Source organism: Saccostrea cucullata, unplaced genomic scaffold (assembly GCF_032062105.1).
Source record: "Saccostrea cucullata isolate Sc308-1 unplaced genomic scaffold, CSIRO_AGI_Scuc_v1 ctg501, whole genome shotgun sequence".
NCBI classification, from domain to species: domain Eukaryota; kingdom Metazoa; phylum Mollusca; class Bivalvia; order Ostreida; family Ostreidae; genus Saccostrea; species Saccostrea cuccullata.
In genome coordinates this window covers 610,477-638,113 of record NW_026935502.1, presented here as the reverse complement: position 1 = coordinate 638,113, position 27,637 = coordinate 610,477, and the positions used below count along the sequence as shown (strand labels likewise).

Here is a 27,637-nt window from a genome sequence, read left to right as displayed (position 1 = left end):
TAAGGTAAGTCACTCCTGAAATTTGTTATATCAAGGATTTTTTGAGAAGTATATTTTGGATAAGTACTCATAAAGTGTAACTCAAAATCGCAAAGAAAATAGGGGGTCAGTGTGCATCCTACTGATCTACGGTACATTTAAGTTGACCTTTTTGCACTTAAATTTCATCTCTTTGGTTAATTACTTTAACCCTTATTATATTTGATTAGATGTAAGCATGGCAATAAATGTAATCTTATTTTACGTAAAATAGTTTGAATAATATTTATCATTAAACAAATCTTGCAAATTAATGCGCGTAAATTATTGTGTGACCTTTTTGCACTAAAAAATAACATATTTGGGGGTATTAAAAAACTTAATAGGCAATAAAAATTTTTCTTATATCAAACTTTTTACGACTTGAGTGCTGATCAGTCACAAGTATCGAGTAGTTTAAAATAATGAAAGAAAAAGGTGGGGTCAGTGATGTTAATTTTGAAATATTTGTCAAAATATGTGATTTTCAGGCAAAAAATGGTGTAAATTTGACCTTAACTTCTTTAATATATTTTCATTTTTTGGAAAAGTTTGTTGAGAGAAGGTGTAAAACTTAGTCTAAAAATATAAAATAAGACCTATATTAAATATTTTTAGCAATATCAAAACGGAAAATATTCGACGAGTAAAAGTATGTGAGGCTAAATTTCCATTACATTAAATTTTATGAATGTGCAGATTTGCAGAATTTTCTGCTAAATATCCTTCCACCAAAAGAAATAGTCCCTCATAAATCTTGCTTCTTTGTAGATTTTTGAGCAATTTTTTCATTGAATGTTAAAAAAAATTTACATTGTTGAATTTAAATATATTATAAAAATTGAATTTTAATAAGTAGTTTTGAAGTAAAAGCTTCTGCGTGAACTTTTCTAAAAAGCTGACGAGTGACTTACCTTAAGCGATATATTAAATTTTTACATTCAAAAGTTTTATCAAAAGCGTTTTTTGGAAATTTGAATTTTGAATATATTAAATAAAAATCTAAAACTTTGAAAATTTAAAACTTGTTCGGAAATTTTAATGTTTTGGCTTTTGAACTAAAATATTAAATACTTGAATACAGTTTGAGTTTTTGTTTAGAAAATTGAAGAAATGTAGAATAATTCTAAAACTCTAAATCATTTTAGGATTATTTTTTACCTCTCCCTCGTCCTCTTTTCTGTAAGAGAGAAGCTTTGAATTCATGCTTCAGAATAAGACATCATTCCTTAACGACGTTCGATCCTGATATTTAAAGTCTTAAACTTTTTTTGCCAAGTATATTTTTAGTTTCTGCATACATAGCTTAATTAAAATTCAAATCAAAAAATGGGGGTCAATACGCTTCTTTTGGCGCTACAATACATTTAATATGACCTTTTTGCACTGAAATTTGTGTCTTAATTAAAAATTACATTTTTAACGTTTTCCCTCCAATGTTTTTATCCAATTAATGCATGAAACAAAATAAACTAAGTTTGTTTAAAAAAAGACACTTAAAAATTGTGACTAAGGAAAAATTTCAAATTGCTTCGCATAATCAATTATTTGACCTTTCTGCACTAATACAATGTGATTTTTCGGGCATTGAAAATTTTATAAGCAAGAAAATTATTTTAAAGTCTTAAACTTTTTCTGATTTTAAGCAAATAGGTCAAATTTATCTTGAATATTCAGAAAAGAACATCAAAAGTTGGGGTATATGAAGTAAATTTTCAGATATTACTAAAAAAGTGTCAATTTTACATTAAAATTGGCTCAATTTTCCCCCGGATTTTCAGAATATATTTACTATATTTGTCACACTTTGTTGATAGAATTCATAAGAAATAATTTAATAGATATTTCAGAACCAGCATAACACATTTCACTGCAAAAAACAGCATTGTGAACAACCAGGATGGACAAATAGGAATCCAAAATTAACAGTACTGTTATAGTTCAAAATGGAAAAAACTGATCATTTTCCTCTAAAAAAAAACCTTCCGCCACAAAAAATATTCCCTAGCTTAATTCTACTTAAAGGGAATTTAATCGCGGTTTTTTCATTGAATGCAGTTAAATTTGCACTGTAGAATTCAGATTTAATGTTAGAACTTAAAAATGATGCAGAATTTTATAAATAAAGGACCTGACCAAAATATCCTCAAATTCTCAGGATCGAACGTCCTTAACATCGATCGGAGCTCCTCGGATATGGCTCGTACCTCGCACACTGGAGTGCTGGCGTTGCGGAGTAAACCGACGATTTCTGATTGCATTTTCATTTTATTTCCCTTTTTGGAACCCCTTTGCTCGTTTAAATGGCCATTTAAATGTATTATATAGCACGGCAGCGACTACGACAAGAAAAAGTTTTGAGGTATCTTGCGGGGATTGTATCTATTGAAATCTCAACGATATTGAAGAATTCAATAAAGCAATTGTGAATACAGTGAATGCGATCCGTTTTTTGGGTTCGCTTGTAAGATTTCGGTATAAAAAAGATGACAAAATTCAAGGATCAAGTTTCCCGTTATCTGCATATACCTGCATATACCACCCTATTAAAGATGTACCTACATTGTCAAGTTGACTGATATCATTTATCATTAACAAAATACGACCAGCAAAATATGCATTCAATGGCAGAGATAAAGGAGGGTAAAGAGGAAGTAAGAAAAGGTAAACAAATTTTGTATCCAAATACGAAATAAGAGTGAAAAAGAATTTGTTTTTAAGTTATGTATATAAATATATATGACATTTAAAAGGCAAGGTTGCAAAAATCCGGATAGGGTCACGTAGTTCACTATCGCATCACCACAACATCGAAGTTCAATAGTTCCATAAAGCGATAATGCGATGACGATTTTCAAAGCGATGACAATGATGCCATGGTACGATGAAGCGATAGCTCGATAACGCAATGGTGCGACAGCGATGATACGATACTAGAGCGATCTTCACTTACGCTTCATCGTGCTATTGTACCATCGTCATCCTATTGTGGCACATCATTGTCTTCGTGCTATTGCTCCATCACGGTGTTGCCCCCCCCCCCCCCCATGCATCATCATCATCGCGCCTTCGCATTGTTGCCGCGCAATCAACCCTTGTACGATGCTCGATGAAGCAAAGGTGAACTACGTGGTCCTATCCAGATACCATACACAGGATGTGAGGAACGAGATCTCCAGCAAATCCAAAGAGTGCCTTTGGGGAGGGGATAGAGTTGGGGAGAAGGGAGTCTCTTCCCCCTACAGGGCCTTGTCTGTGAGCTCACGAGAAAAACTAACGAATTAAAATTACATGTATTTGGACACGAAAACGGCTTGAATAAGGTTTATTCTTTATTACAGTTGATCAAATGAAAAAAAGTAGGTGGTAATTTTTTTGTGTGTGCCAATTTTAATAGTACTTTCCATAACACAAGGCCTGGACATCTCTTTTCCACTGGGGTCGGTCTGAGGCTGCACGGCGTGCCGTGTTCCAGGATTTGCAGCCAACATTGTTTCTCTCCACCTCCACCATCCGTCGCCATGTTTTCTAAGGGCGACTGCGCTTCCTTCTCCCTTCAGGCATCCACCTGGGGGCCACAACACAGTCATCCGTGGGATCCTTTCTAAGCATTCTTGGCATTCAGCTTCAACCCAACTTTTGCGGAGTTTTCTTCCATTTTTGTTGTCTTGGACTGAAGATTGTTCATTGCTGATGGCAATAGGGCAATGTCGTCCGCGAAGTCGAGGTCTTCAAGCATAGTGGTGAAGTCCCATCTAATTCCTGTTCTCTTTCCTCTGACAGTCTGTTGCATCAATCAGTCTATCACTAGGAGGAACAAGAAGCCTGACATGCAGCATCCTTGATTGACTCCAGTCGTCATAGAAAACGGATCTGTGGTCTCGTTGTCATCAATCACAGAGCACTGAAAATTGTCATACAGGGGTTTGACCATTATAATCAGATTTCTGGGTATTCCATATTTCTTCACCGAGTCGAAGGCTTTCTCAAAGTTGACAAAATGGATGTACAGTGTAGCATTCCACTCGTTGACTTACTCTAGGATGTTCTTGAGGATGAAGATCTGGTTGACAGTCCCTCACCCTCTCCGGAACCCTGCAGCAGGATGCGGTCAACTCCAGCCTGTATTCTGTTAATGACGATCCTGCTTAGTGCTTTGCTGGCTAGGGGCACCAATGTGACTCCCTCCAGTTGCTGCAGTCCTGTAATTTGCCTCTCTTGGTAATTTCACAGATCAGTCCGTTTGTCCCTTCTTTGGGCATCTTTTCTTCCTTTCATATTTGGTCAAAGGTGTGCTTAAATTCTTGGCTGCTCTTATCAAGGTCTGCCTTTAACATATCTGCAGTTATTTGAACTGCTCCAGGGGTCTCCCCATTCCGAAGCGTCTACAGTTCTCATTTCCTGTGTGGTGGATGGCTCATCCGAGATGTCTAGCTCTTCTCCCTTATCATGTTCATCTGGTGGTGGTGACTGTGGGGTGTCTCTGTTGAGTATTTCCTCAATATGTTCCCTCCATCTGCCAAGCCTCGTTTCTTTACTTTTCAGCAGCTCTACATCTTTGCTCTTCACCGCTGCTGTTTGCTTATTACTCTTTCTTGTCAGCTGTTTTATTATGCTAATACATAATATAGTTCCTTCTGCATCCCGTTCTCGGCTGCTTTCTGTGCTTGCTCAGCTTTCTCTGCCGTCCATCTCCTCTTGTCCCCCCTCGCACTTTTCTTGACTGCTTTGTCTTTCTCTCTGTAGTTTTCCTTCACCCTTGTCTTGATTCTTTCTGATCTTATGCTCTCTTTCTTTGTCTTGATGTCTTTTCTTTCATTTATCAACTTCCAGGTGTTTTCACTGATCCAAGGTTTACTTTTGCCTTTGCTGTAGTCAAGTACTTCCTCTGCTGAGTTCACATATGCCATCTTCTGCTGTTCCCAAATTTTCTCCATATTTTCAGTCTTTTCTCTGTGCTCTTCTAATTTCTTTCTCACACAGTCATTGAACTTTGCTTTAACTTCATTGTTTTTGAAGCGTTCTACATCCAATCTTGGTTTTAACTTGTTCTTATTCTTGTGCATGTGGGCTAAGTCGTAGGCTGATTCTGGTCTTCACCAGTACAAGCAAGTTGATATTTTAAAAATACTTGGGTTTCCGATTGACAATATTTAGAAGTTGTCCAAATAGTAAACAATTGTGTAGACATAAGGAGAAAACCCTTCAACTCGACATTTAGATCTTTCAACGACATATTAATTATCAACAACAATTTGTTGTTACTGTCATTCACACATCGAATCGATACATCCCAGTGAATTAGAAATAAGAGATACCACTGAGTCTGACACAATTTATTGTTTCATACATGGATATTAAACTCGAAAAAGACGTTAATGGTCACCAGACAACTAAATTCTTGCGACAGATTTATATTGTCATCTTCCCTTACTTATGTAGCAATGTACCATTATCACCTGCACATAGGGTTTATATCTACCTGTTGATTCCATAAAAAAGCAGCTCTTCGTGCAAACATTTCTTAAAACAAGTTTATTTATGTGTTAGGAGAAATAAACACTGTCAACTGGCCCCAAGACTATAAACTGTGAGCAGACTTAAGTCAAAATTTCAAATCAATATGACTTTTGAAATAAATATGATAAAAAAAAACGTCTTCGTAGGTTTAAATTGGAATTTCATACATACCAGCGAATTTCTAAGCACATAAAATAAATAAAATTCAAAATATTCAAATTAAAAATGTCGACTTAAGTCTGTCCTGATTTTATGGTCTCAAGTCCGGGTGATAGTGACTAAAGTCATCTCGTTTGTTTTACAACGTAGTTGTAAGTTGGCTTTTATCGTCTATAGTCAGTAAAACATCCAAATATGAAAAAGATTTGGCAGTCTCTGCAGTGTCTTTATTTATCAAGTTCGCTGGGATGTTTCGAATCGACAAATGAATTAAAATAACTACATGTATCAGTAATTGATAAAACATCGTCGATATACATTATCTGAATGTCAAATTGGAGACCACAACAAGTGTTTTTATCTTCTCTTGAAGAAGTTTTTGAATAAATTTTGCCTCATCAGAATATAAAAACAAGCCAGTTTATAAGGACTCACAATTGGTACCCATCGGAATTCCAAAGGTTTGTTGTAAAAACTGCATAAATGTTGTCAATGAGCAACACCAACAGCCTTTTAGTATCAACATCAGAGTACCTAATGTGCAATCAGGCCCCAAGACTATAAACTGAGAACAGACTTAAGTCAAATCTAAAGTCAGTATAACTTTTGAAATAATAATGATAAGAGAACAATATTTTCTACATATGTTGAAATTGGAATATCATATAAACCTGCAAATCTCTAAGCAGATAAAATAAATAAAATTAAATATATTCAAAAGAAAAATTTTGACTTAAGTCTGTTCTCAGTTTATGGTCTCAAGGCCACAGTGGGTTTTTTGCGGTTAACCAGTCTTAAAGATGGAATTTTTGAGTGTCATTTTAATAAAGAAGTAGTTGTGGCATCAAAAGGTCTGGATTTTAATCCATCCTCAGGACTTATTGCATAAAGTTTAGAAAAGTAGTAAGTTTTCATATTTATATATACTTTTAATAAAGGGTGATTTAAAAGTTTTTAAGTTCTTTAGAGTTTTTTGGGATCCACATCTGATTTACGTTAATTCAATTATATGCTGTAATAATATGCAAATTCACAAATAAACTTGGAGGGAAAGACAAAAACCAATCGAAAAGCATGAGACAACACTAAAAACCAATGAAACTAAAATATACAAAATGATCATGGCCAGAATATAATTAGAGTTTGGGGCTAATTCTGGACCTCTGGGAAAAAAGAATTTATTACTCAAAACACTTAACTAAATATTAAATGATTAATCATGATTCAACTGTACTGCAAATAAAAATATATACATGATTAGACAGATAAATAGATGTACATGCAATATGCATTACTATGCATAATATATAAAAACATAAAATATGTATTTTTAATATATAAAAACAGTCTGTCACAAATGAAATGTCAAGAGGGCTCTTGTTGAAAGCAAACCAAATACTTTAGATGTATTAGATGTTCAATATCTAGGAACTGTGTTTGTTTATGATTGAAAAATTTGGGTGCAACATTTTGGAAATATCTGTACATGCAGTATGAAGTGCAGGATATAGAATTCAAATTGAAATATGGTGAAATGCAAGACTGAATTTTTTAATTATTAGGAATATTATTAATGTTTACAACATATCTTCTTTGAGAACTGAGGGACCGAAACAGAATTATATTGCGACCCACAGAGAACCTGTGCCCGACAACATCCTTAACCAAAGAAGTTAATATGCTTTCTGTAGTTGAATAATCTACATAGGAACTATGCTAATTTTCAGATGAAGAATTGGACCGAAGTACGCTGCACAGTTTGCAGAAGAACTCGATCAGCGCCTTCATGGAGTACGGTCAGAAAATCGGAAGGAAACCAACCCTGGAATGTCACCCAGTCAAGAGATTAAGATTGTTCTCTGGAAATCCAATGTAAGAAAACTTATCTATTTGTCTACATTGACGTCCAGATTGAAAATTAATTATCTTCCGTCAAAGTAATTGAAAGCTGGTTTTAAAAGTAATTAAAAGCAGATTGTTTAAAGCATTTAATAGATAATAGAAGTGGAGAATGATCAATACAGGGGCAGCCGAAAAGCAATTGCTATAAACACTAGACAGGTTTAACTGGGTTTAATAAACAGTAATAACTGTTACAGATCTTTTTAAAATTCCCCTAGTTTTATAGCCTCTGCATGTATTGGAGAAGATGTAATTTGTACTGCCGAGGCACCGAACAAGAAAGATGCTAGAACACAAGCAGCCGATATGGCACTAAGACAAATGCCTCGCAACCTGAATGTAAAACAGGTACGTGTTTACGTTTAGTGTATTTAAAAATAAAATTATTTTTTATTCCTTTTCTCGCCTACTCTACGAAATATAGACAATGGCTGACAAACTACAGCAGGATTAAATTCATACAAGTATTTGATAACTAGTATTTTATGCAAGTGTTGAGAAATTTTTTAATACAATATCTTAAATAACCTCTTCAAATAATTTAATCTATGGAGCAAATGCTAGGTCAACCTGAAAATACCGTGCATTGATCGTTACACAACATATTTCGAGGTTTAATGCCAGAAAAATATTCATGTATATCTTTTTCTTAAAGGTGAAATGATAAAACTAAGAATAAACATTCAGTCCAAATAGTAGTTTTAAAATGGAAAAAAACACTTGTTAAAATAAATGTTGAATTTATTTTATTAGATTTTTTTTATGTTAGAGATCTTAACTATAGCATCTCACTTAATTGAAGCATTGAAGCGATTCGTTACAGACATTTGATGAATCTTCAACACGAATGGAACTGGCTATTCCTGACAAAGATCCCGTTAGTGCCTTTATGGAGTACGCACAGTCAAACGGACAAACTGGATGTATCGTACAGGATTCACAGACAGGACCATCACATTGTCCAACGTGTGTAGAAGTTAGATCTTAGTTACTGAAGTGTTTATGAATGTTTTGATAAAAATTATTAGGTAATACTTGAATAAAATCAAAGCGTCTTATTTATGTGAAGTATCTTTACAAGGTTTTACATGCATGCCGAGCTTGGTAACCGTGTGTTTCAGACAGTTGAGCATGGAAACAAGAAAGAGGGCAGGAAAGAAGCCGCAAATGTAGCTCTGTTGGAACTGCAGAGTGAAGGACGAATACCCAAACAGGTACAAGGAAAATTTATAAAAGGATAGAAATTGTTTGATTAATTGATGCTTTAGTTTATAATGAAAAAAGGTGCAAATAAGCAAGAGCATATTTATCTATTGATTCTTTAAAACAAACTTTATTTCCTATTATATAAATAAAAAGACGGCAAGGCCTGGAACAAGCAGGATGCGCAGGATTGACGACTTTAGTGATATTTGTCCACCTGGTAAAAATCCTCTGCAATTGTTTCACGAGTTTGCTCAGTCCCAGAAACTGACTTGTGATGTCATTGAAACGTCTCCAAGAACCGGACCACCCCATGCATACACGTCAGTACATAAACGAAAGCATACTACAGGAAGATAATCCATAGATGTTAGGCAGATACAGATGAATCATTATAACTACATATATTTTGATTAAATGAAATTGTTTGAAAAATGTATTTTTACAAAAGGAAGAGGAGCTGACAGTTTTGGATTAAAAAAATAGTATGTCTTATTTGTTGGCTTTATCTAAAAAGCTGTTCTAAGGAGTAGGACGACTTATTTGTCCACCCGGGATCCCGTTTGCACTATTTTCCCCTCGAGGTATGCTAAAGTATTTGAATTATAATTTACATTTCCTTAACAGAAGAAAGAAAGTAATAGTTTTACTACAGTGAAGTCAAATTTCTTTAAGAAGTCAAATTACTTTAAGCCTTCAAAAATAAATTTATGTTTCATCTTAAGTTAATGAAGATAAGTAATTTACAAGGTAACCAATCAAGGGTGATTATGATAATGTTAAGGAGGCTTGGGGGTCAACAAATTAATCACAAATTAACCACCAGATTTAACTTATTTTTTTAGATATGATATCTTAAGCTGTCAACTATCATTTGGCAAAGAAATATTTAAAAAAAATTTATTTTTAAAATTTGACCATTTTCTATATCTTTATATGGAGCTCTTCTTTTAAAGGAGATAGAAATAGTCTGAAAATGGCTGCCACCCCCAGCCTCGTTAAGTATAAAAACACATAAACAAAACAAACATAAAATTTTCAAAACAAATAGAAACCGATTTAAAAAGGTCAATCAGCCAAGAAGGGCTTCATTGGGCCAAATAATTTGGTATATAAATATTTCTATATGTAAAAACATGTAAAATTCTAGACGTCAATGATGACGTTACTGGTAGTCTTATTTTAAACAAGAGAGTTCTTTTTCTGTAGGTTTTTAATACAATTTGGACAAAATACCACTATTTTTATCCAGATTTTTCATGGCCGCCCGATTGGATGAGGAACAGTTTCCAACGATATCAGGAAAAAGTATGAGCGAGGCAAAAAATCGAGCGACAGCAGCAGCACTGAGAAGCCTTCAGAAGACAGGAAGATACAAAGTCCAGTCATCCCAGGCAGTAAAGTTTAATAACACTCCTGATAAGAATAAACTCAGATTATTTATAACAACCTCCAGAGAAAAATTTTAAAAAATACTGTAGCATTCGAATTGAAGATTTTTAAAGAATTCTCTTATGCCTTTAACATGTTTATTTCATCGTATTGGATTGCCACAACTACGTAAGAAACTTTTTCAAGGTCAAGATATAGTAAATGTCTGTAGACTAACGTTTTGGTGCTAGATCTTTTTTTTCTTTCTTTTTCCCACACTTCTAATTCTTATAGAATTGTGTAGAAAATAAATTTGTTTTATGGAATTCAATTTGAAATCACATGAAAAGTAGTCCCGACACCAGTACTTTTGACATTATTTTAAAGAAGAGGCCATAAACATACAAATTACAGTTTTCTGAAAAAACTGTAGGCAATCTGGATACATTTTCTTTGTCCGATATAGAAAAAAAAACTCCCATACTCATGACTGTTTTTCTTAATTTTTCATTGGAAACAACAGCTTAAAATAAGATTTTTCATCTTTTTTACATACAAAATCTACCCCGAAACATCTTATTTGACCAAGCCAAAGTAATAAAGCATCATTAAAGGAATACATTTCTTAAATTTGATAGATCTGTAGGCATCTATCATTTACTATATCTTGAATTAACAAAATTTGTATTAATTATTTTTTACTGGATTATTCTATTAAGAAGGTACCTAAAGGATGCAAGTTCAGTAATTTAAAATATCCTCATACCTTACAGAGGCCTGGTGGCAGAGAAATTCAAACTTTAGAAACATGGAGTGACAAAGTAGCCGCCGAGGTTATTGGGAAATTTGAGAGGGTGATATCAACAGTAGAAGAAAATTTGTCAGGGCGCAAGGTTTTGGCCGCCATCTTGTTACATGATAAATATACGAAGAGACTGTCTGTAATCAGCATAGGAACAGGTAACGTGTGATTTGAATATTATAGAATGTTACAAGCAAGCCTTGAATATTATGGAATGTTACAAACAAGCCTTGAAAATAAATAAAATTACATGATAAGACAAAAAGATGTACCAGGTATACTTGTGCGTGTATTTTTCCCCAAAAGCGCTTGGATGTTTTAGTAATTTCGTAAAGAAACCTGAAAACCATCGTGGAAAAAAGTGAAGACGTTGAAGTTTGAAGGTTTAAGAAGGTGCTGGTTGCTTCGTGAAATTACTGTGTTATCCATAGATTTGAAGTCAAAAGAGACCTTAATTTATAAAAGTCATTTTGTCAATATACTGCCTATATTAGAATGTGTTTTGCTGCCTACCGTTCCTCGATAAAAATTGTTTTGAAGGAAACCGCTGTGTAACTGGAAATAACCTGTGTGTTGACGGGAACGTCATCAACGATTCTCACGCAGAAGTTATAGCGAAACGGGGTTTTAGAAGGTGATTTTTTCTTTTCTTTTCTGTTTCATTCTAATTGAAATTTAACACCACTCTTTACTCATGCAGTCTTCATGATCAGTAATATATAAATTGTCTGACTCTATTTGTGAATATCGAGCACTTGGTTTTCTTTTGTAGGTACTTGTATAGTGAAATACATAAACCCCACTCTGGGCTACTGACAAGAACGCCATCTGGAAAATTAAAACTATCTCCTCACCTGTCCATCCACCTGTATATATCTACGGCCCCCTGTGGGGACGGGGCAGTGTTCACACGGTACAACGCTTAAGTTATTTTGCTTTTTTCCTATTTTCAAAGATTACCATGGTGAGATCCTAAATGTTTGTATAATAAAAAGGATTTAGTAATTGTGCAAAACTTCCATATTGTAAAATAAAAACCAAAAAATTAGGAACCCCAAAAATTAGTTAACTCTTTTTTATTACAGTAAACGTTAAAATAAACAAAGTATATAATAAAAAATAATAAACAAAATTACAGAAGTTATAAAAACTGTTTTACCTGTAAACAGTTCTATGAAACTTGAAATCATAAATCATACAGACTCATTAGTTATGTTACAGCTTTGAATGCAAAAAATAGAATAAAGTAAAAGTTTGCAATCAAAATAAGTACGTAAATCAAATCTTTAAATGGTAAGGAAACACATAATCAAATATATATATATGTTACATACCATAAGATACCAGTTACATACCATAAGATATCATAGACATTGGACTATAAATATAACTTCGATTCTTTCTTGAAAACGTAATACTGCTCTGACATACATAGGTAAAGCTTTAGAATTTATAGAGCGCATGTGTGTTCATGAAAATGTATTATTGATATTAAAAATTATATCAAATATTTACCAACACACATCAAATTAAAGATACCAGTGAAATCATAAAAAACTAAAATTTACGTCATATTTGGCAACTCAATCCAGATGCGCAGTCTATATAACTTATGGTTGATCAAATTTTAAGATTACATTTCTCAAAACGATATGAAAAAAAAAATAAATAAAAATCAATAAGTACATTTAGAAATAGATTTCATAATGTCACTTAAGAACTAGTTAAATGCGTATTGAATATTAAACAACAATGCATATGAGACCATATGTTATATACATTTTAGCGATTCTTTACACTGCTTGTATATATATGTTTTTCAGTGCAAACCCTGGCAACAGTTCCAAGCACCAGCCAATATTCGGAAGCTCACATCAGGGACATTTAAGGACTAAGATGGAGCATGGTACGGATTGATTCTCAGAAACTTAAAAAAAGAAAATCCATAAATAGTGGATTCTATTAATTGTTGATAGGTAAATTCAACATTAGAAAAAAATAACTGGAAAAGTCTAGTTACTACATCTGAGACACCCATTTCCGTTTACCAACAGCAAACTTTGGGTTCAAAGCCATACATAGAGTCTCAATAATTTTTATCCAAAAGAATCACATTGAAGTGTTTTGATGTTAAAAAATATATGTCTCTCACTGTAAATCCTAAAACAGTAGCTCACCGCAGATTGGTTTATGATCTTAAATCAAAATACAACATAGCAGATATATAAGAACGAAACTGTCATGTTTTAATTAAAATACATGATGGACAAATGTGTTTTATAAAAGGGGAAAAACTCAGAAAAGTCCAAACATTTTGAGTGGCGGGGCAAACATAGACCTCAAAAAACATCAGATTTGGTTCAGGTGCCATCAAAGATTTTTTTTCTCTTTGAAAAGAATGCATGCAATGAAAATGAAATTTATACATCTTAATGACATTGAAGTGAATACATGCAAAAAATTTACAATCAACAGGAGAGGGGACCATACCAGTTGATGACGCTCCTCAGACTCTGGATGGGATCCGCCGACAAGAACGTCTTCGCACGATGTCATGTAGCGACAAAATCTGCCGCTGGAACGTTGTAGGACTGCAGGGGGCGCTTCTGTCGCTGTTTGTAGAACCGATTTATCTGTCAACTATTACCTTAGGTGAATGTCACCAAAACAAAATTAGTAAATCAATATGCACAATCATTAAAAAATTTTAGTTCTTTATTTTTGATACATTATGACAGGACTTACACGTAAGCAGAAGAATCAAAATATTTCATTTAAGGTAGGTTTCTTCTCTGGTTTCTGACTAGATGAAATATTTAAATATTTGCTTATATGTTTTAAATATTTAGGTGTAAGAGATTTAAAAGACCATATTTTTCTTTTCTCGTCACAATTATACAACTCTAAATAGAAATGGTAAACTGCATTTGAAAACTAGCAGGGACTACATTTTTGGCGGAGTGGTGGCGTATGAAAATTCTATGTTTGTGCCTCTCAAAATAAAGAACAATGAATTTAGTTTTAATATTTATACAATCAAAGACTTGAAGAAATTTTTAAATGCAAATAAATAAATAATAAGGAAGTAAAGTTTCAAATTATATCAAATTACTATAATTTTTCAAGCAAACTAAAACTATGTTAGCTTTTAAAAGCTTCCAATCTAAGTACAGATTTGAGACAAAAATCCATAAAAAGTGTTGTTTTTTTTCCCTTTTCGTAAACGATCAAAACTTTATTTTTCATTTTGTATCTTTATGTGACAACTTTACCATATGTGAAAATAAGAAACATGTAAATATAAGAAGCATATAAAAATAACTAATATACTTCATAAAATTAAGAAAAGTATAGAAAATTCGAATTATCCAATATCCATTTTAGTTAAATTATTCAGGTTAATTTGGGTCGCCCGCGTGGCGCAGTGGTTAGAGCGTCTGCTCTAAAGTTGCGAAGTAAGGAGTCAATCCTTACGTCGCGGGTTCGAATCCCACTGTGGGACATGGAGACCGGTCCTTCGGATAAGACCGTATAAACCTAGGTCCCGTGTCGCAGTAGGCGCTGGAACGAAAAAGATCCCTCCCTGCTCAATGACCCTGAGTGTCTAGTATAGGACAAAATTTGCAGCTCCCCACCGGCAAGTGGTGGCGTCTCCATATCAGTGAAAAATTCTCGAGAGGGACGTCAAACAATATACATACATACATGTCAATATGCTAATATCATCTTATAGGCCCTGTATGGTAGTTTCTTTATATGCAAAACGAAAAACATTCAATCTTTTGAAATACAAATAGGGATCGCATGAGTGGCAAAAGTATTTTTTTTATTCTTTAGGCCCAGGGAAAAGGTACTGACCTTGACCTGGCCTTGCCTCTAATACAAAACGGTCAAACTTAATCTCATTGTCATCACCACTTAGCGATATTGTCTTTTTTGAATCTCTGAAAATTTCATTAATTTGTGAATACAAGACTTATGAGAAAAATTCTGCCTTAATTTATAAATACATGTATATTTCATATTCATAGGTCAGTTGTTTAGTGATGGCCACATGTCACGAGCTATGTGCTGTCGGGTAGATCGTGACAGTAGAGCGTTAGAGGGCCTTCCTCCTGGTTATAAACTGCAACATCCATATCTAGGTTGTGTTACACGTCTGGATGATGTCCGCATCGTGGATAAATCCCGCGCTCTCAGCATCAACTGGAACTCAGCAGACGACACAGTGGAACTGACTGATGGGACACATGGGAAGACGATTGGGTAACACAGTTTTAGAATTCTATTGGTGGTGCTTTTGTTGTGAGAGAGAGAGAGAGAGAGAGAGAGAGATTGCATGAAGGGAAATCGATGGGACATTGCCCTTGTAACCAAGAGTTTTGAGTGTTCTATCATTATTATTTTTTCAAGAATTTTGATGTTTGTTTCTATAGTTGTGATGTGTTTTAACTTTTAATACCGGTATCCCCTTTTTATTTTATATAGTAATTCCACATCTCGAATATGCAAAAGAAGTCTATTCCAGCTCTTCATTCAGACAAGCAAGAGTAATTTGAATCAAACATATCGTGAAACAAAAAACATGGCCGAGGACTACAAAACAGCAAAAGACGTGTTTGTATCAGCCATGTCAGGTTACGGGTATGGAGAATGGGTTAAGAAACCGCCTGAAATTGACGTATTTCATCTGAGAAGCAGTGAGACCAACGTGGATACACGACGTGCATACACGAACAATATCCGAAATAATACGCATTTCTGGCATCTCAAATATTGAGGGAATGGTGTAGAACGGTGAGCTAGTTGCGCCAATATTGCTACCATAAAACCTATCAAAGACGAAAGCAAAATGTATTGCAGAGCGTGTTAAGTAACGTAACATTCTGCACAGACTGGGATTGTTGAAAATTGTTCTTTGATGTAAAGACTTTAGTTAGGTTCATCGATAGTTTTTATAATTTTGATAAATATTGAAGATATTTCTTGTCTGTTGTATACAGACTTTAGTAAAGATTGTAACAGGGTTTCTGATCGTAATGAACTGATGAATGAAAACACCTCACAGGCATTTGTTTCGGAAATAAATTTAACCCATAGTACTACTACTAACATTATATTATGTTTTAATTTTTTTTCCAAAACAAGTGCCTGTGAAACACCTGTTAGGGTTCGTACTATTGTTGATTATCAATATTAATGATACCTGAAATAAATAATAACACCAATCAGAATTTCATAAAGTCGTGCACAATTCAATATTATACACAATGCTGCATAAAGGGAGATAACTCTTGCACAAATCATTATCCCTTAGAATTAATTCTTTGTGCATACAATTAAAATACTTTTCAAAATATATTCACAGTAGAGAAACTTCAAGAGTACTGTTCAACAATATATTCAAGAAGTGAATCAGATGTGGATACTTAAAAATTCCAAGGAACTTTTGGACAATTTGGAATCAAAAGATTTAACCAAAATAAACAGCTTTAAAACTTACGACTTTTCAACTTTATAGACAACCATTCCCCACGATAAATTAAAGTCCAGGATTTTCGATTTCATTGACAGCTGCTTTTTCAATAAAATGAACTCGAAAATTTACTTACCTTGTCATTGGTCATTTGCAAAATTATTTTATTAAAAACCATTCTGATTGTACATACAAGTACTCTTAAGTCGACATCAAATAGAAACTTGAGTTTCTGATTGATAATATCTGTATTATTTTTGGAGACCAGGTCTTCCAACAATCTACTGGAATTCTCATGGGTACCAATAGCGCCCCGTTATAAGCAGACCTATTTTTGTATTCATATGAAGCACAATTTGTGCAAAATCTTCCGCGTGAAAAGAAGAAAACACTTGCTTGGGCCTTCAACTCGAAATTTAGATATATCGACGACGTACTGTCAATTAAAAATGGAAATTTCCATTCTTATGTCGATACGATATATCCTGGTGAGCTTGAGATAAAAGATACTACAGAGTCATATTTAGATATTTTACTTGAAAAAAGACGTTAATGGTAATCTAACAACCAAGCTATATGATAAACGTGATGACTTTAACTTTTCTTTCGTCAACTTCCCTTAATTATGCAGCAATATACCTTCATCACCTGCATACGGAATTTACATATTTCAGTTAATTGGATACGCAAGAGCATGTTCTTCGTATGAACAATTTCTACAACGAGGTAAATTGTTAACAAACAAGTTGATGAATCAAGATTTTCAGCAGTCTTGTTTAAATTCATCATTTCGTAAATTCTATGGTCGATACAATGATCTTGTCAGCAAATACAATTTATCATTGAGTCAAATGATGACTGACGATTTACACACTTATTGTTAGTACATTATTTATACGCTGAATTGACGACGGATTTTTCCGTTATTTCCCGATTATGACAAGGAGCACACAGTGGGTGTGACCGGTCGGCAGAGGATGCTCACTCCTCCATTGCACCTGATCCCACCTCTGATGTTTCGGAGGCCCATGTTTGCTCTGCTTCTATTTTGTATTGTTTTATGGACTTTGATATTGAATACTGTTCGTTATCTCTATATCCTTTATTCAAATTCCCCAAAAATTGATTTTTAAAGTTTTATTTTATATAAACATTTTAATCCTAAATTATGTCGACAAAATAGATTAACAGTGATTGGCAGTTTTTGTCATGGCTTTATTGATCAATAGTCAAAATGAATTATCAATACAATGATGTACTCAAGGTATCAATACAATGATGTACATAAAGTATCAATGCAATGATATACACAAAGTGTATATTGAATAACTGCTACTAAATGTGTACAATGATTGTTCAGTGGTATTCAAGGATATTCAATGATATGCAATAATATTCAATGATATTCAATGGTATCCAATGATACAACAATATTCAATGATATTCAATGATTTGCAATGATATTCGACGATATTCAATGAAATGCAACAATATTCAATGGTATCCAATGATACAACAATATTCAATGATATTCAATGATTTGCAACGATATTCAACGATATTCAATGATATGCAATGGTATTCAATGATATTCAATGGTATCCAATGATACAACAATATTCAATGATATTCAATGGTTCAACGATATTCAATGATAAACAACGATATTCAATGATATGCAACAATATTCAATGATATACAATGATATTCTATGATATACAATGATACCTGCATTGCAATCAGCAGGTATCGATGTATTACCAGGACCATGAACTACATCGACTTTTTCAACAGTGAATGATGTAGAAGGTTCATAGAATGACATAAGCCCAATTATTGGCCACGGACCCTGGAAGATAACAGGATCAGCAGCGAGCTTCTAGCAAAATTCGGTTCACAGTCCGTAAAAAGTCCAGAAACACCGCAGTTAAATGATACATAAGAAAAGCCATGACGCTTATGGATTCTTTTGCTGGTAGCCAAGGAATCGAATGTAACGGATTCTTCTGCTGGTAGCCAAGTGGAATGGATGTAATGGATTCATCTGCTGGTAGCCAAGGAATCAAATGTAATTGATTCTTCTTTTGGTAGCCAAGAGGAAATGTAATGGAGTCTTCTGCTGGTAGTCAATGGAAAGGATGTCACGCATTCTTCTGTTGGTAGCCAAGGGAATTGATGATGACTGAAAAAAGAAATCAAAGACAGCAGCAACATCTTTTTCAAAATAAAATAACAGCTTATTAAAATCTGGTGAATGGGGAGGGTGGGTGGGATGCTGAGTTTCAATGGATGACAGAGATGGAAAAGGAAGAGTAAAATGCACATGCGTAATGGATGTAGCTAAGCAGTTATATACATTTGCATTAGAGTTATCTTTCCTGGACCATATTTCTATTTGTCTCCATAACGTGACTTAACTCATATTGAGTTAAGTCTGATTATGTCGACAAAATAGATTAACAGTGATTGGCAGTTTTTGTCATGGCTTTATTGATCAATAGTCAAAATGAATTATCAATACAATGATGTACTCAAGGTATCAATACAATGATGTACATAAAGTATCAATGCAATGATATACACAAAGTGTATATTGAATAACTGCTACTAAATGTGTACAATGATTGTTCAGTGGTATTCAAGGATATTCAATGATATGCAATAATATTCAATGATATTCAATGGTATCCAATGATACAACAATATTCAATGATATTCAATGATTTGCAATGATATTCGACGATATTCAATGAAATGCAACAATATTCAATGGTATCCAATGATACAACAATATTCAATGATATTCAATGATTTGCAACGATATTCAACGATATTCAATGATATGCAATGGTATTCAATGATATTCAATGGTATCCAATGATACAACAATATTCAATGATATTCAATGGTTCAACGATATTCAATGATAAACAACGATATTCAATGATATGCAACAATATTCAATGATATACAATGATATACTGTCCAATCATGAGTAACACTTATTAATGATTGAGAGAGCTTCCCTTTTATGGAATGCATTGCCTTAGTTTGAGCAACATAAAAAGCATATATAACCCCTTCAATGGCAAGGATTTTAAGCATTTCTAGACAAATTGATATGAAGATTAAAATGCATTTTTCGGGGTATTTCTTGTAGTTATATATAAATCAATGACATATATTCTGAAAACAGGTACTGTGTTTTTTCTGAAAATTATAAAATTCATTTCAGTTGCCATGGCCACAAATTACACTATAACCGTGCTAGAATTTCTTATCATTAAATAATAAGTTTCATTCTTTTTTTTTTTTTTTTTTTTTTATATATATATATATAGCTTAGTTAAATATATCAAAAAATATTAATATTTTATTGTTGTGTTGAAAATTATGAACATGTTGGGATGTAAACACCAGAATTTAGCATTTTTACAACTAAAATGTTATCCCTGCATTGATTTCGATAATGGCAAAAACGCTCGAGTAGTGTGCCAAGTTTTACTAAAGCTAGCAAAAATACTGGTGGTACATGTACAACCAATTTTTTTTTTTTTTTTTTTTTTAAATTGTTATTTATTTATTTATTAGCTTTGTTTTGTTTTTGTTTTTTGTATGAATTTTTTTTTTTTTTTTTTTTTTTTTTTTTTTTTTAACCCACTATACTTGTTTTTCAAGTCAGAAGCATAGAAATACATATATGCCATGCAAAAGGCATATTCATACAGAATGTATTTGTAAGACATAAAATTTATAGGCCTCATGTGAGGGAAAACATTGTAATATGCCGGTTGATCCCATATTGACCAGGCAATGAGTAATAAATTTTGAAAATTATATAAAAGTCACGATTACCTGACTGACTAGCAATGGCTGCCAAAACGAATAAGGAGTTAAATTTAATGATGAGCCAAGAGTTACAGATGATGCCTGCGATTCTGTAGAACGTCTGTTGCCATGGTTGCTGAATATGATGTTAATGCAGTTGTTAGGGGCCATATCCTATGCTGATACTTTAGCTGTGTATGCCCATGTAGTTCACACATAGAGTAATTAGATGGACCTTTAGGTATGGATCCATTTCCAAGTTCCAAGTGTTTTCGTGTGGCTTCCAGTATTGTTTTGTTTTCTTGCAGTCTTGTTCTACTATGTTGTGATGTTTGTAAATTCTGAAGCATTCTTTCCCATTATATTCAATCATGATGCAACTCTTATGTTGTCATATTTTTCAATCAGAGCTGTGTATCTATTTCATAGTTCTCCCATTGTGTCTGTGACTGAAAATTTTTAATTACTTTTGAGATCTCCCCTGATTTCCATTTGGGAAATTTTATGCTGCCATGTTTTGATCACGTGATTTCTATTTTCTCTCCTGCACATGTGTGTGCCAGAAATATCTCTGCGGTCGGGGTTGTTTACTGTTATCGTGCTTGAAAATCAGTATGCCAGTATCAGAATATTTAGTTACAAGTCTGATGAAATTCACGGAAAGCCTGGAATATCAATGTTTTCATTACCAGAGTTAAAGATAAATCCTTTCCAATCAGTTCTTTGTTTGCAGTTCCCGCGTGTTTAACCTAACACGTTAGCATCACAAAACATCACGTAACATCACTGCGTGTACTCACATTTATCAAAAGAGTCATTTAGGCTTTCAAAACGCCTCGCATATCGCTTGTCCTCACTAAATGTCTGTGAATAAGTTATGATAACGAAATAAATCACTTGCGAATTCAATGCTGAGTTTCAATGGATGACAGAGATGGAAAAGGAAGAGTAAAATGCACATGCGTAATGGATGTAGCTAAGCAGTTATATACATTTGCATTAGAGTTATCTTTCCTGGACCATATTTCTATTTGTCTCCATAACGTGACTTAACTCATATTGAGTTAAGTCTGAGTATTCTACGGAGTATTTTTTAAACCTATTACAACGACTTTTATTTATTTTGCGTCCATGATAGATATCAAAATAATCGTCTCATTATACATTTGCACAATCTTAATTCGTCAATTGCAGTTTTCATACATTTACTTTGTTTTGATTGAAAAAAAAACAGTTTTCAAAAACCTAACATGAAGATGAAATAACTTCAAAGCCATTGATAGTTTACCAGTGACTCGATGTACACAGTCATGACAACTATTGTCTTTTTCACTGACCACTATACCTTGTTTATTTTGTGGCAGAGTGACCATGTCCACTCTGCAGCTGTTTAAAATAACATTTTCTCTTTTTATGAGAACCGATTTTTTGTCAATCAAAACAAAATAAAAGTATCAAAAAAGCTATTGACGAATTAAGATTATGTATATCGAGAAGATTATTTTGATATCCATCATGACAGTAAAACAAGTAAAGGAATTTTTAATATGCTTCAAAAATACTTTGACACATATTTTATCGTAAAATAGTTTGTATAGAATTAGCCAAATAAGTCCATTTTGTCGGGTATATAATTAATTAAATTGTCTGTACCGTCAATTTTAAAAATAAATAGATTAAAATATTGATTTTTTTTTTACAATGATAAACTACATGCAGTTAATGAGTCTTATTTATTTATTCACTTACCATTAAAAAATCAATCATTGAACTATAATTTTTAAAAGCAGAATTTTCCAGAATGCAGAATGTGAACCGATTTTTTGTCAATCTAGACTAAATAAAAGTATCAAAAAAGCTATTTGAAATATAAATGCACTAATATTTACATTAAAATATTAATAATTTTTTAATAAGATAAAAATGAAAATTTAAATTAAGATCATTAAATATTAGTAAAATTAACAAGCTTTTAAATGATATATACTTTTAATATGTTATCTTTGTTAATGAACGAATTACAAGCAAATTAAATTTTGCCCTTTGGAAACCTTTGGTGTATCCTTAAGATTGTGCATAATGAGACGATAATTTTGATATCCATGGAAGTAAAATAATTAAAAGTATTTTAAACGGTTTATATAGAGTTAGCCAAATAAATCCAATTTTCGGGTATATAATTAATTATTTTGTTTGTATCGTCAATTTTAAAAATAAAGAAATAAATATATTGATTTTTTTACAATGATTAATTAAATGCATTTAATTAGTTATATTTATTTTTTTTTAAAGAAAATCAATCAATTTTAAAAACTAGAATTTTCCAAAATGCAACATAACCCTGCTTTGTTTTTTTTTTCCCACAAAAGGTACAAAGTCACTCCAAGTAATTTATGGATTAAAAAGTTGTAAGCAAAAAAAATTAATTAATTGATTAATAAAAAATTACTAAGTAATGAATTAAAAGATAGATAGATAATTTTTTTTTGAAGCAATGATTTATTAATTTGTCAGAGTTATTTCAGAGCTATGACTGAATTCAATAAGTATCTTAGCTGCAGATCTGTAGCTCTCCGAAAAAAAATATATTGATAGACCGGAGAGCTACAGTGCCACCCATTGAAAAAACTGTATATTTATTGCGCACAAAAAAGTGCGCTCGGTTCTCGATTTATTTCTCCATGTTTTTAAAACTGTAATCTCAAAATATTACTAACCGTGTGTTCCTAACATATTCTTTCGCTGTTTCCACAACCAAACATTCCTCATAATTGTTGATAATAGTCCTCCTGACCCTGATATTGTAATCATCGAACATATCGCTTATTTATACTGCCATTTTGGTTTCAAAGATAATTCGGTCCAATATGCTTCGTTCGGATGTCAACTACGAGAGTACTTGATAGAAGATAAAGAAATTTTTTGAAATCTTTCCTTATTTTCAACTGAGGTAAGAATTTTGAAGAATTAATCAAGAACCGAGCGCACTTTTTTGTGCGCAATAAATATACAGTTTTTTCAATGGGTGGCACTGTAGCTCTCCGGTCTATCAATATATTTTTTTTCGGAGAGCTACAGATCTGCAGCTATAAGTATCTTAACAACTAAATGAAAAATACTACTATGTTTTCTAAATACTGTTAAAAATAATTTTTTAATTTCTAGGGTAAGTAACTCTGAGTACTAAAATGATAATCCCACAACTGAGGTAACCGTACAGTGCTCTGGGATTGTGTATACTTCTTTTTGCTTCGATGAACATATACAGGGGCGTACTGGGGCATATACTGGGTTAGACCGTTGATGTCTGTGGAAAACAGTAGCAATACAGGGGACATACTGTAGGCGTACTGGGACCTATCGTAGGTAACTGTGGCATGCTGGGGATACATACAGTGGCATACTAAAATTTACTGTATATACAGAGCAGGCATACCGTACCATACTGTAGATATACCGTAGATAACTGTGAAAATGCTGTAGGATTTTCAGACAGACAGGGGTTTTAAAAGCCAATAGTGATGCTGCTTTATATCCATTTGAGATTTCTTCACTCAGGTACACCCCGTGTATCAACATTTGGTTTGGGAAAATAAACTGAACTTGAATTTGAAGAAATCTTCTATTACATGTAGATGAATGATTAGAAATTTGGACCTATGCATGTCCCCATACGACTGTAACAGTGAGGCGCTTTTATCATGACAACGCTTATCTTGACACGTTACCTCAGCTTTAGGGTCTCATGATTATCAGAAACTTAAACTGCCATTAGAAAGTGTGTAAACTATAATATGCAAAATAAGAGAGATTTGGGAATCGGGGTTTTGAAAAAAAAGATAATATGACGTAAATAACAAGAGGCCCATGGGCCTTATAGGTCACCTGAGCATTATTCAACAACTTTCCAGCGATTGAATTTGATCCGTGTTTTAAGCCAGATTCTATAGCATTTACAATTTGGTCATCATAAGTATACACTAAGCGGTCCCTTAGTTTGGTTACTTAATACCCATAGGCAGGGTAGGGGAACAAAAAATGCATTTCTACAAATCAGTAATATTCAGCAATAATGAGTAGTGCCGCTACCACACATGAACCCTTGACTCTTAGGCCTAGATCCACATATTGAACAATTTTTGGAAAGGCATTCATGCTTTTCAAAAATATTTGATTAATACCAAGTCCTGGAGCATATTTCAAACAATTCATTCATTTTCAGTATATAAGTACAGCCCCCCCCCATGCTACAACTGACCCTGGGGCCTTGAAATTAACAATTCTTGAAGATTAGGGCCCTTGCTCATAACTATATAGGTAGTTCATCTGCTTAAAACCTAGGTGCAAAGAAGAAAATATTCAAAAATTTAATGTTTTTTCACTATACATGTATAATCAATATAGCCCCCCCCCCGCTAACACCAGAATCCCTGACCCTGGGGCCATGATATTCACAATTTTGGTAGAGGCACTCTTGCTCATCATAACTATGCACTTAGTTAGTTTATATAAAATCCAGGAGCAGAGAAGAAGATTTTCAAAGAATTCATGTATTTTCACTATATAATCAATAGAGCCCCGCCCTAACACAAGAACCCCTGACCCTGGGGCCATAAAATTCACAATTTTGGTAGAGGCACTCTTGCTCATCATAACTATGTACTTACTTAGTTTATTTAATACCCAGGAGCAAAGAAGAAGATTTTCAAAGAATTCATGTATTTTCTCTATATAATCAATAGAGCCCCGCCCTAACACAAGAACCGTTTATTTAATACCCAGGAACAAAGAAGAAGATTTTCAAAGAATTCATGTATTTTCTCTATATAACCAATAGAGCCCCGCCCTAACACCAGAACCCCTGACCCTGGGGCCATAAAATTCACAATTTTGGTAGAGGCACTCTTGCTCATCATAACTATGTACTTACTTAGTTTATTTAATACCCAGGAGCAAAGAAGAAGAATTTCAAAGAATTCAGCACTAGAACCCCTGACCCTGGGGCCATGAATTTCACAATTTTAGTAGAGGACTCAATGCTGATTACAATCATGCAAACAGTTTGACTGCTTGATGTCCAGGAGTAAAGAAGAAGATTTTCAAAGATTGCACTAATTTTAGTGGTTTTGGCCCCACCCCTCAGGCCCCAGGGGGGCAGGGATCATGAAATTCACAATTTTTGTCCCCCTTCACCCATAGATGCATTGTGTGAAATTTGGTTGAAATTGGTTCAGTGGTTGCAGAGAAGAAGCTGAAAATGTTCAAATGTTAACGCACGACGCACGACGCACAGACGCACAACGACGGACGAAAACAGATAGCAATAGGTCACCTGAGTTTACTCAGGTGACCTAAAAATATAAAGCACCAATCATATTCCAAATAGAAAAAAAAATCATATTTTGTTGGAACCTTTTTGGTAAAATTATAAATGAATTTCAAGCATTTCGTTGTAAATACTTTTTTTTCAGAAGGAGAAAATAGGTACAAAAATTAAGCTGATATTGAATGCAATAATGGTTCATATAAAAATCGTTAGCTTGAATATCTTGCTAACAGTTTTTATAAATTTGAAAAAAAAAATATCAAAGCTAAAAGCTTATCAAGTTCGTATGACTGCGGTTTGTTAGCATTGAAAGAGGAAGTACCAGCGAAATATGGTCAATGAATGTAAAGAAAGGAAAACGAAAGTATACCAAGAGTACGGGAAAGTGTAAGTAAATAGACAATAGGGACATGGCCATTTACTGATTATCATAATGATTATATGATATCCTTTTGTCATGTATGGATTTTATCTATTGTAAAATAAAAAAATAAATATTTAATTTCTGTAGTTTTCATGACCAACTACATTCCATGATCCCACAGACAAAATTAAAAACAGATTGTTAGATTGTAAAAATTGTAATATATATACCCACACACAAATAAAAAGAAATATCACAGTGCATGGCCGTAGAAACCGGGGAGGGGGGGGCTTTGCCGATATATAGCATACCGTAGAAAACTAAGCTACTATATGCTCATGTCCGGTAGTTCATACTGCCCCAACTGAAAATATGTGGCTGAGCCCCTCCAAATTGGAATTGCTTCCTACGAGCCTGCAGTGCTTCGTAAAAGACAGTTATTTATAGTAGGGAAATTATAAAAATACATCAGATAAGTATTAAGAGGTATTTAACGGTACGTTTTTAGTTATATATTATTGTTTTCTTATAATATATTGACTTTTGCGATAAAGGAGTCGTTTAAAGAAAAGGATTTTTCAAATTACAGACCTATTGAACCTTTCACGTGAACATTCTTAGGTTAATCAGATTTGCAAGTAGAACAGTTTCAAAAAATTGTTAATGAACAAATTTTGAAATTTTTTGTTAATTCCGTAATATCTGAATTCGTTTTTAATTCAGAAATAAAAGAAAAACAAAAACCTTTTTTTAAATCGAATTTCTTAAGAAAAACTCAGGATGTCAAATACTAAAGTACTCGATTTATTTAGGCTTCGACTGATTTAATTTTATATAGACCTTTCAGGGATGGGACATGGAGATTAAGTATAAAATTCCCAGTCTATTTCCTTTACATAAAATCCATCAGATTCACCCCATTTCTATTTTCCAAAAATCAGACTCTTACACTATAGAGCTAATCATACCTTTTGTTTCATTCATTTCGTTTTTAAAGAGATAAGGGTAGATACGTACGGCAAACTTTCTATTTATTTTTTTGATAAGAGAAGGTCAGAACAATTTGATAGTTCACTAAGGTGAACTCTGGATTAAAATATCTAGATCTCTGTTTTTAGTTTGATTACAACGAGAATTACCCACACACACAAACGCAAACAAATTTGACATTTTTATGATATATTTCATCTTCTCTAGCCAAGGGTTTCTGATACGCTACTCTCCTCATACTCCCTTGGCCTACGGTGTTCATAGAAATCAGGATTTTTTTCCAGAGTTCTGATTGGATTTCAGTACACTCAGATCGACCAATCAGCAATAATTGTTTTTTGTAAATGACGATATTTGCGTTCGGGATACATCTTTACTCTTTAATCTCGGAAATGAACAAGAATAGATATGGGTTACCCCATATCCAAAGATATTCGACTGTTAGATTTAATATGTTTAACAGTGTTAATTTATAATGACGTTAATAAAAAAAAAACTGCACTGTCTAATTATGGAACTGTTGTAAATATCGTGATTCCATAGCATTACGGTCACCCAGTCTCCTAACAAACAGTACACATAGGCCTACATGTACCTGTAGCCTTGGTCTACACACGTGCAATGGAGCTGTCACACGCATCCAGCGAGCTCGGAGAAACACGTTTTGTTTTGCCGAGA

At 33.4% G+C, this 27,637-nt stretch overlaps 1 protein-coding gene across 2 annotated transcripts; it reads left to right on the top strand.

Annotated features, from left to right (window-relative positions):
• Positions 1–2,602: 2,602 nt before the first annotated feature.
• On the top strand, positions 2,603–16,107 carry LOC134243044 (double-stranded RNA-specific adenosine deaminase-like). Of its 2 annotated transcripts, none has more exons than XM_062725262.1 (14): positions 2,603–2,682; positions 7,425–7,569; positions 7,818–7,947; positions 8,423–8,565; positions 8,681–8,813; positions 8,959–9,125; positions 10,055–10,199; positions 10,947–11,133; positions 11,516–11,609; positions 11,748–11,888; positions 12,799–12,881; positions 13,451–13,627; positions 15,007–15,241; positions 15,464–16,107. In XM_062725262.1, the coding sequence occupies exons 1-14, from the start codon at positions 2,634–2,636 to the stop codon at positions 15,753–15,755; spliced, it is 2,121 nt and encodes a 706-aa protein (XP_062581246.1). In that variant the 5' UTR covers positions 2,603–2,633; the 3' UTR covers positions 15,756–16,107. The 2 variants fall into 2 exon arrangements, with proteins under 2 accessions (XP_062581246.1, XP_062581245.1); XM_062725261.1 differs by having other exon boundaries at positions 7,818–7,953.
• The last annotated feature ends 11,530 nt before the right edge of the window (positions 16,108–27,637 follow it).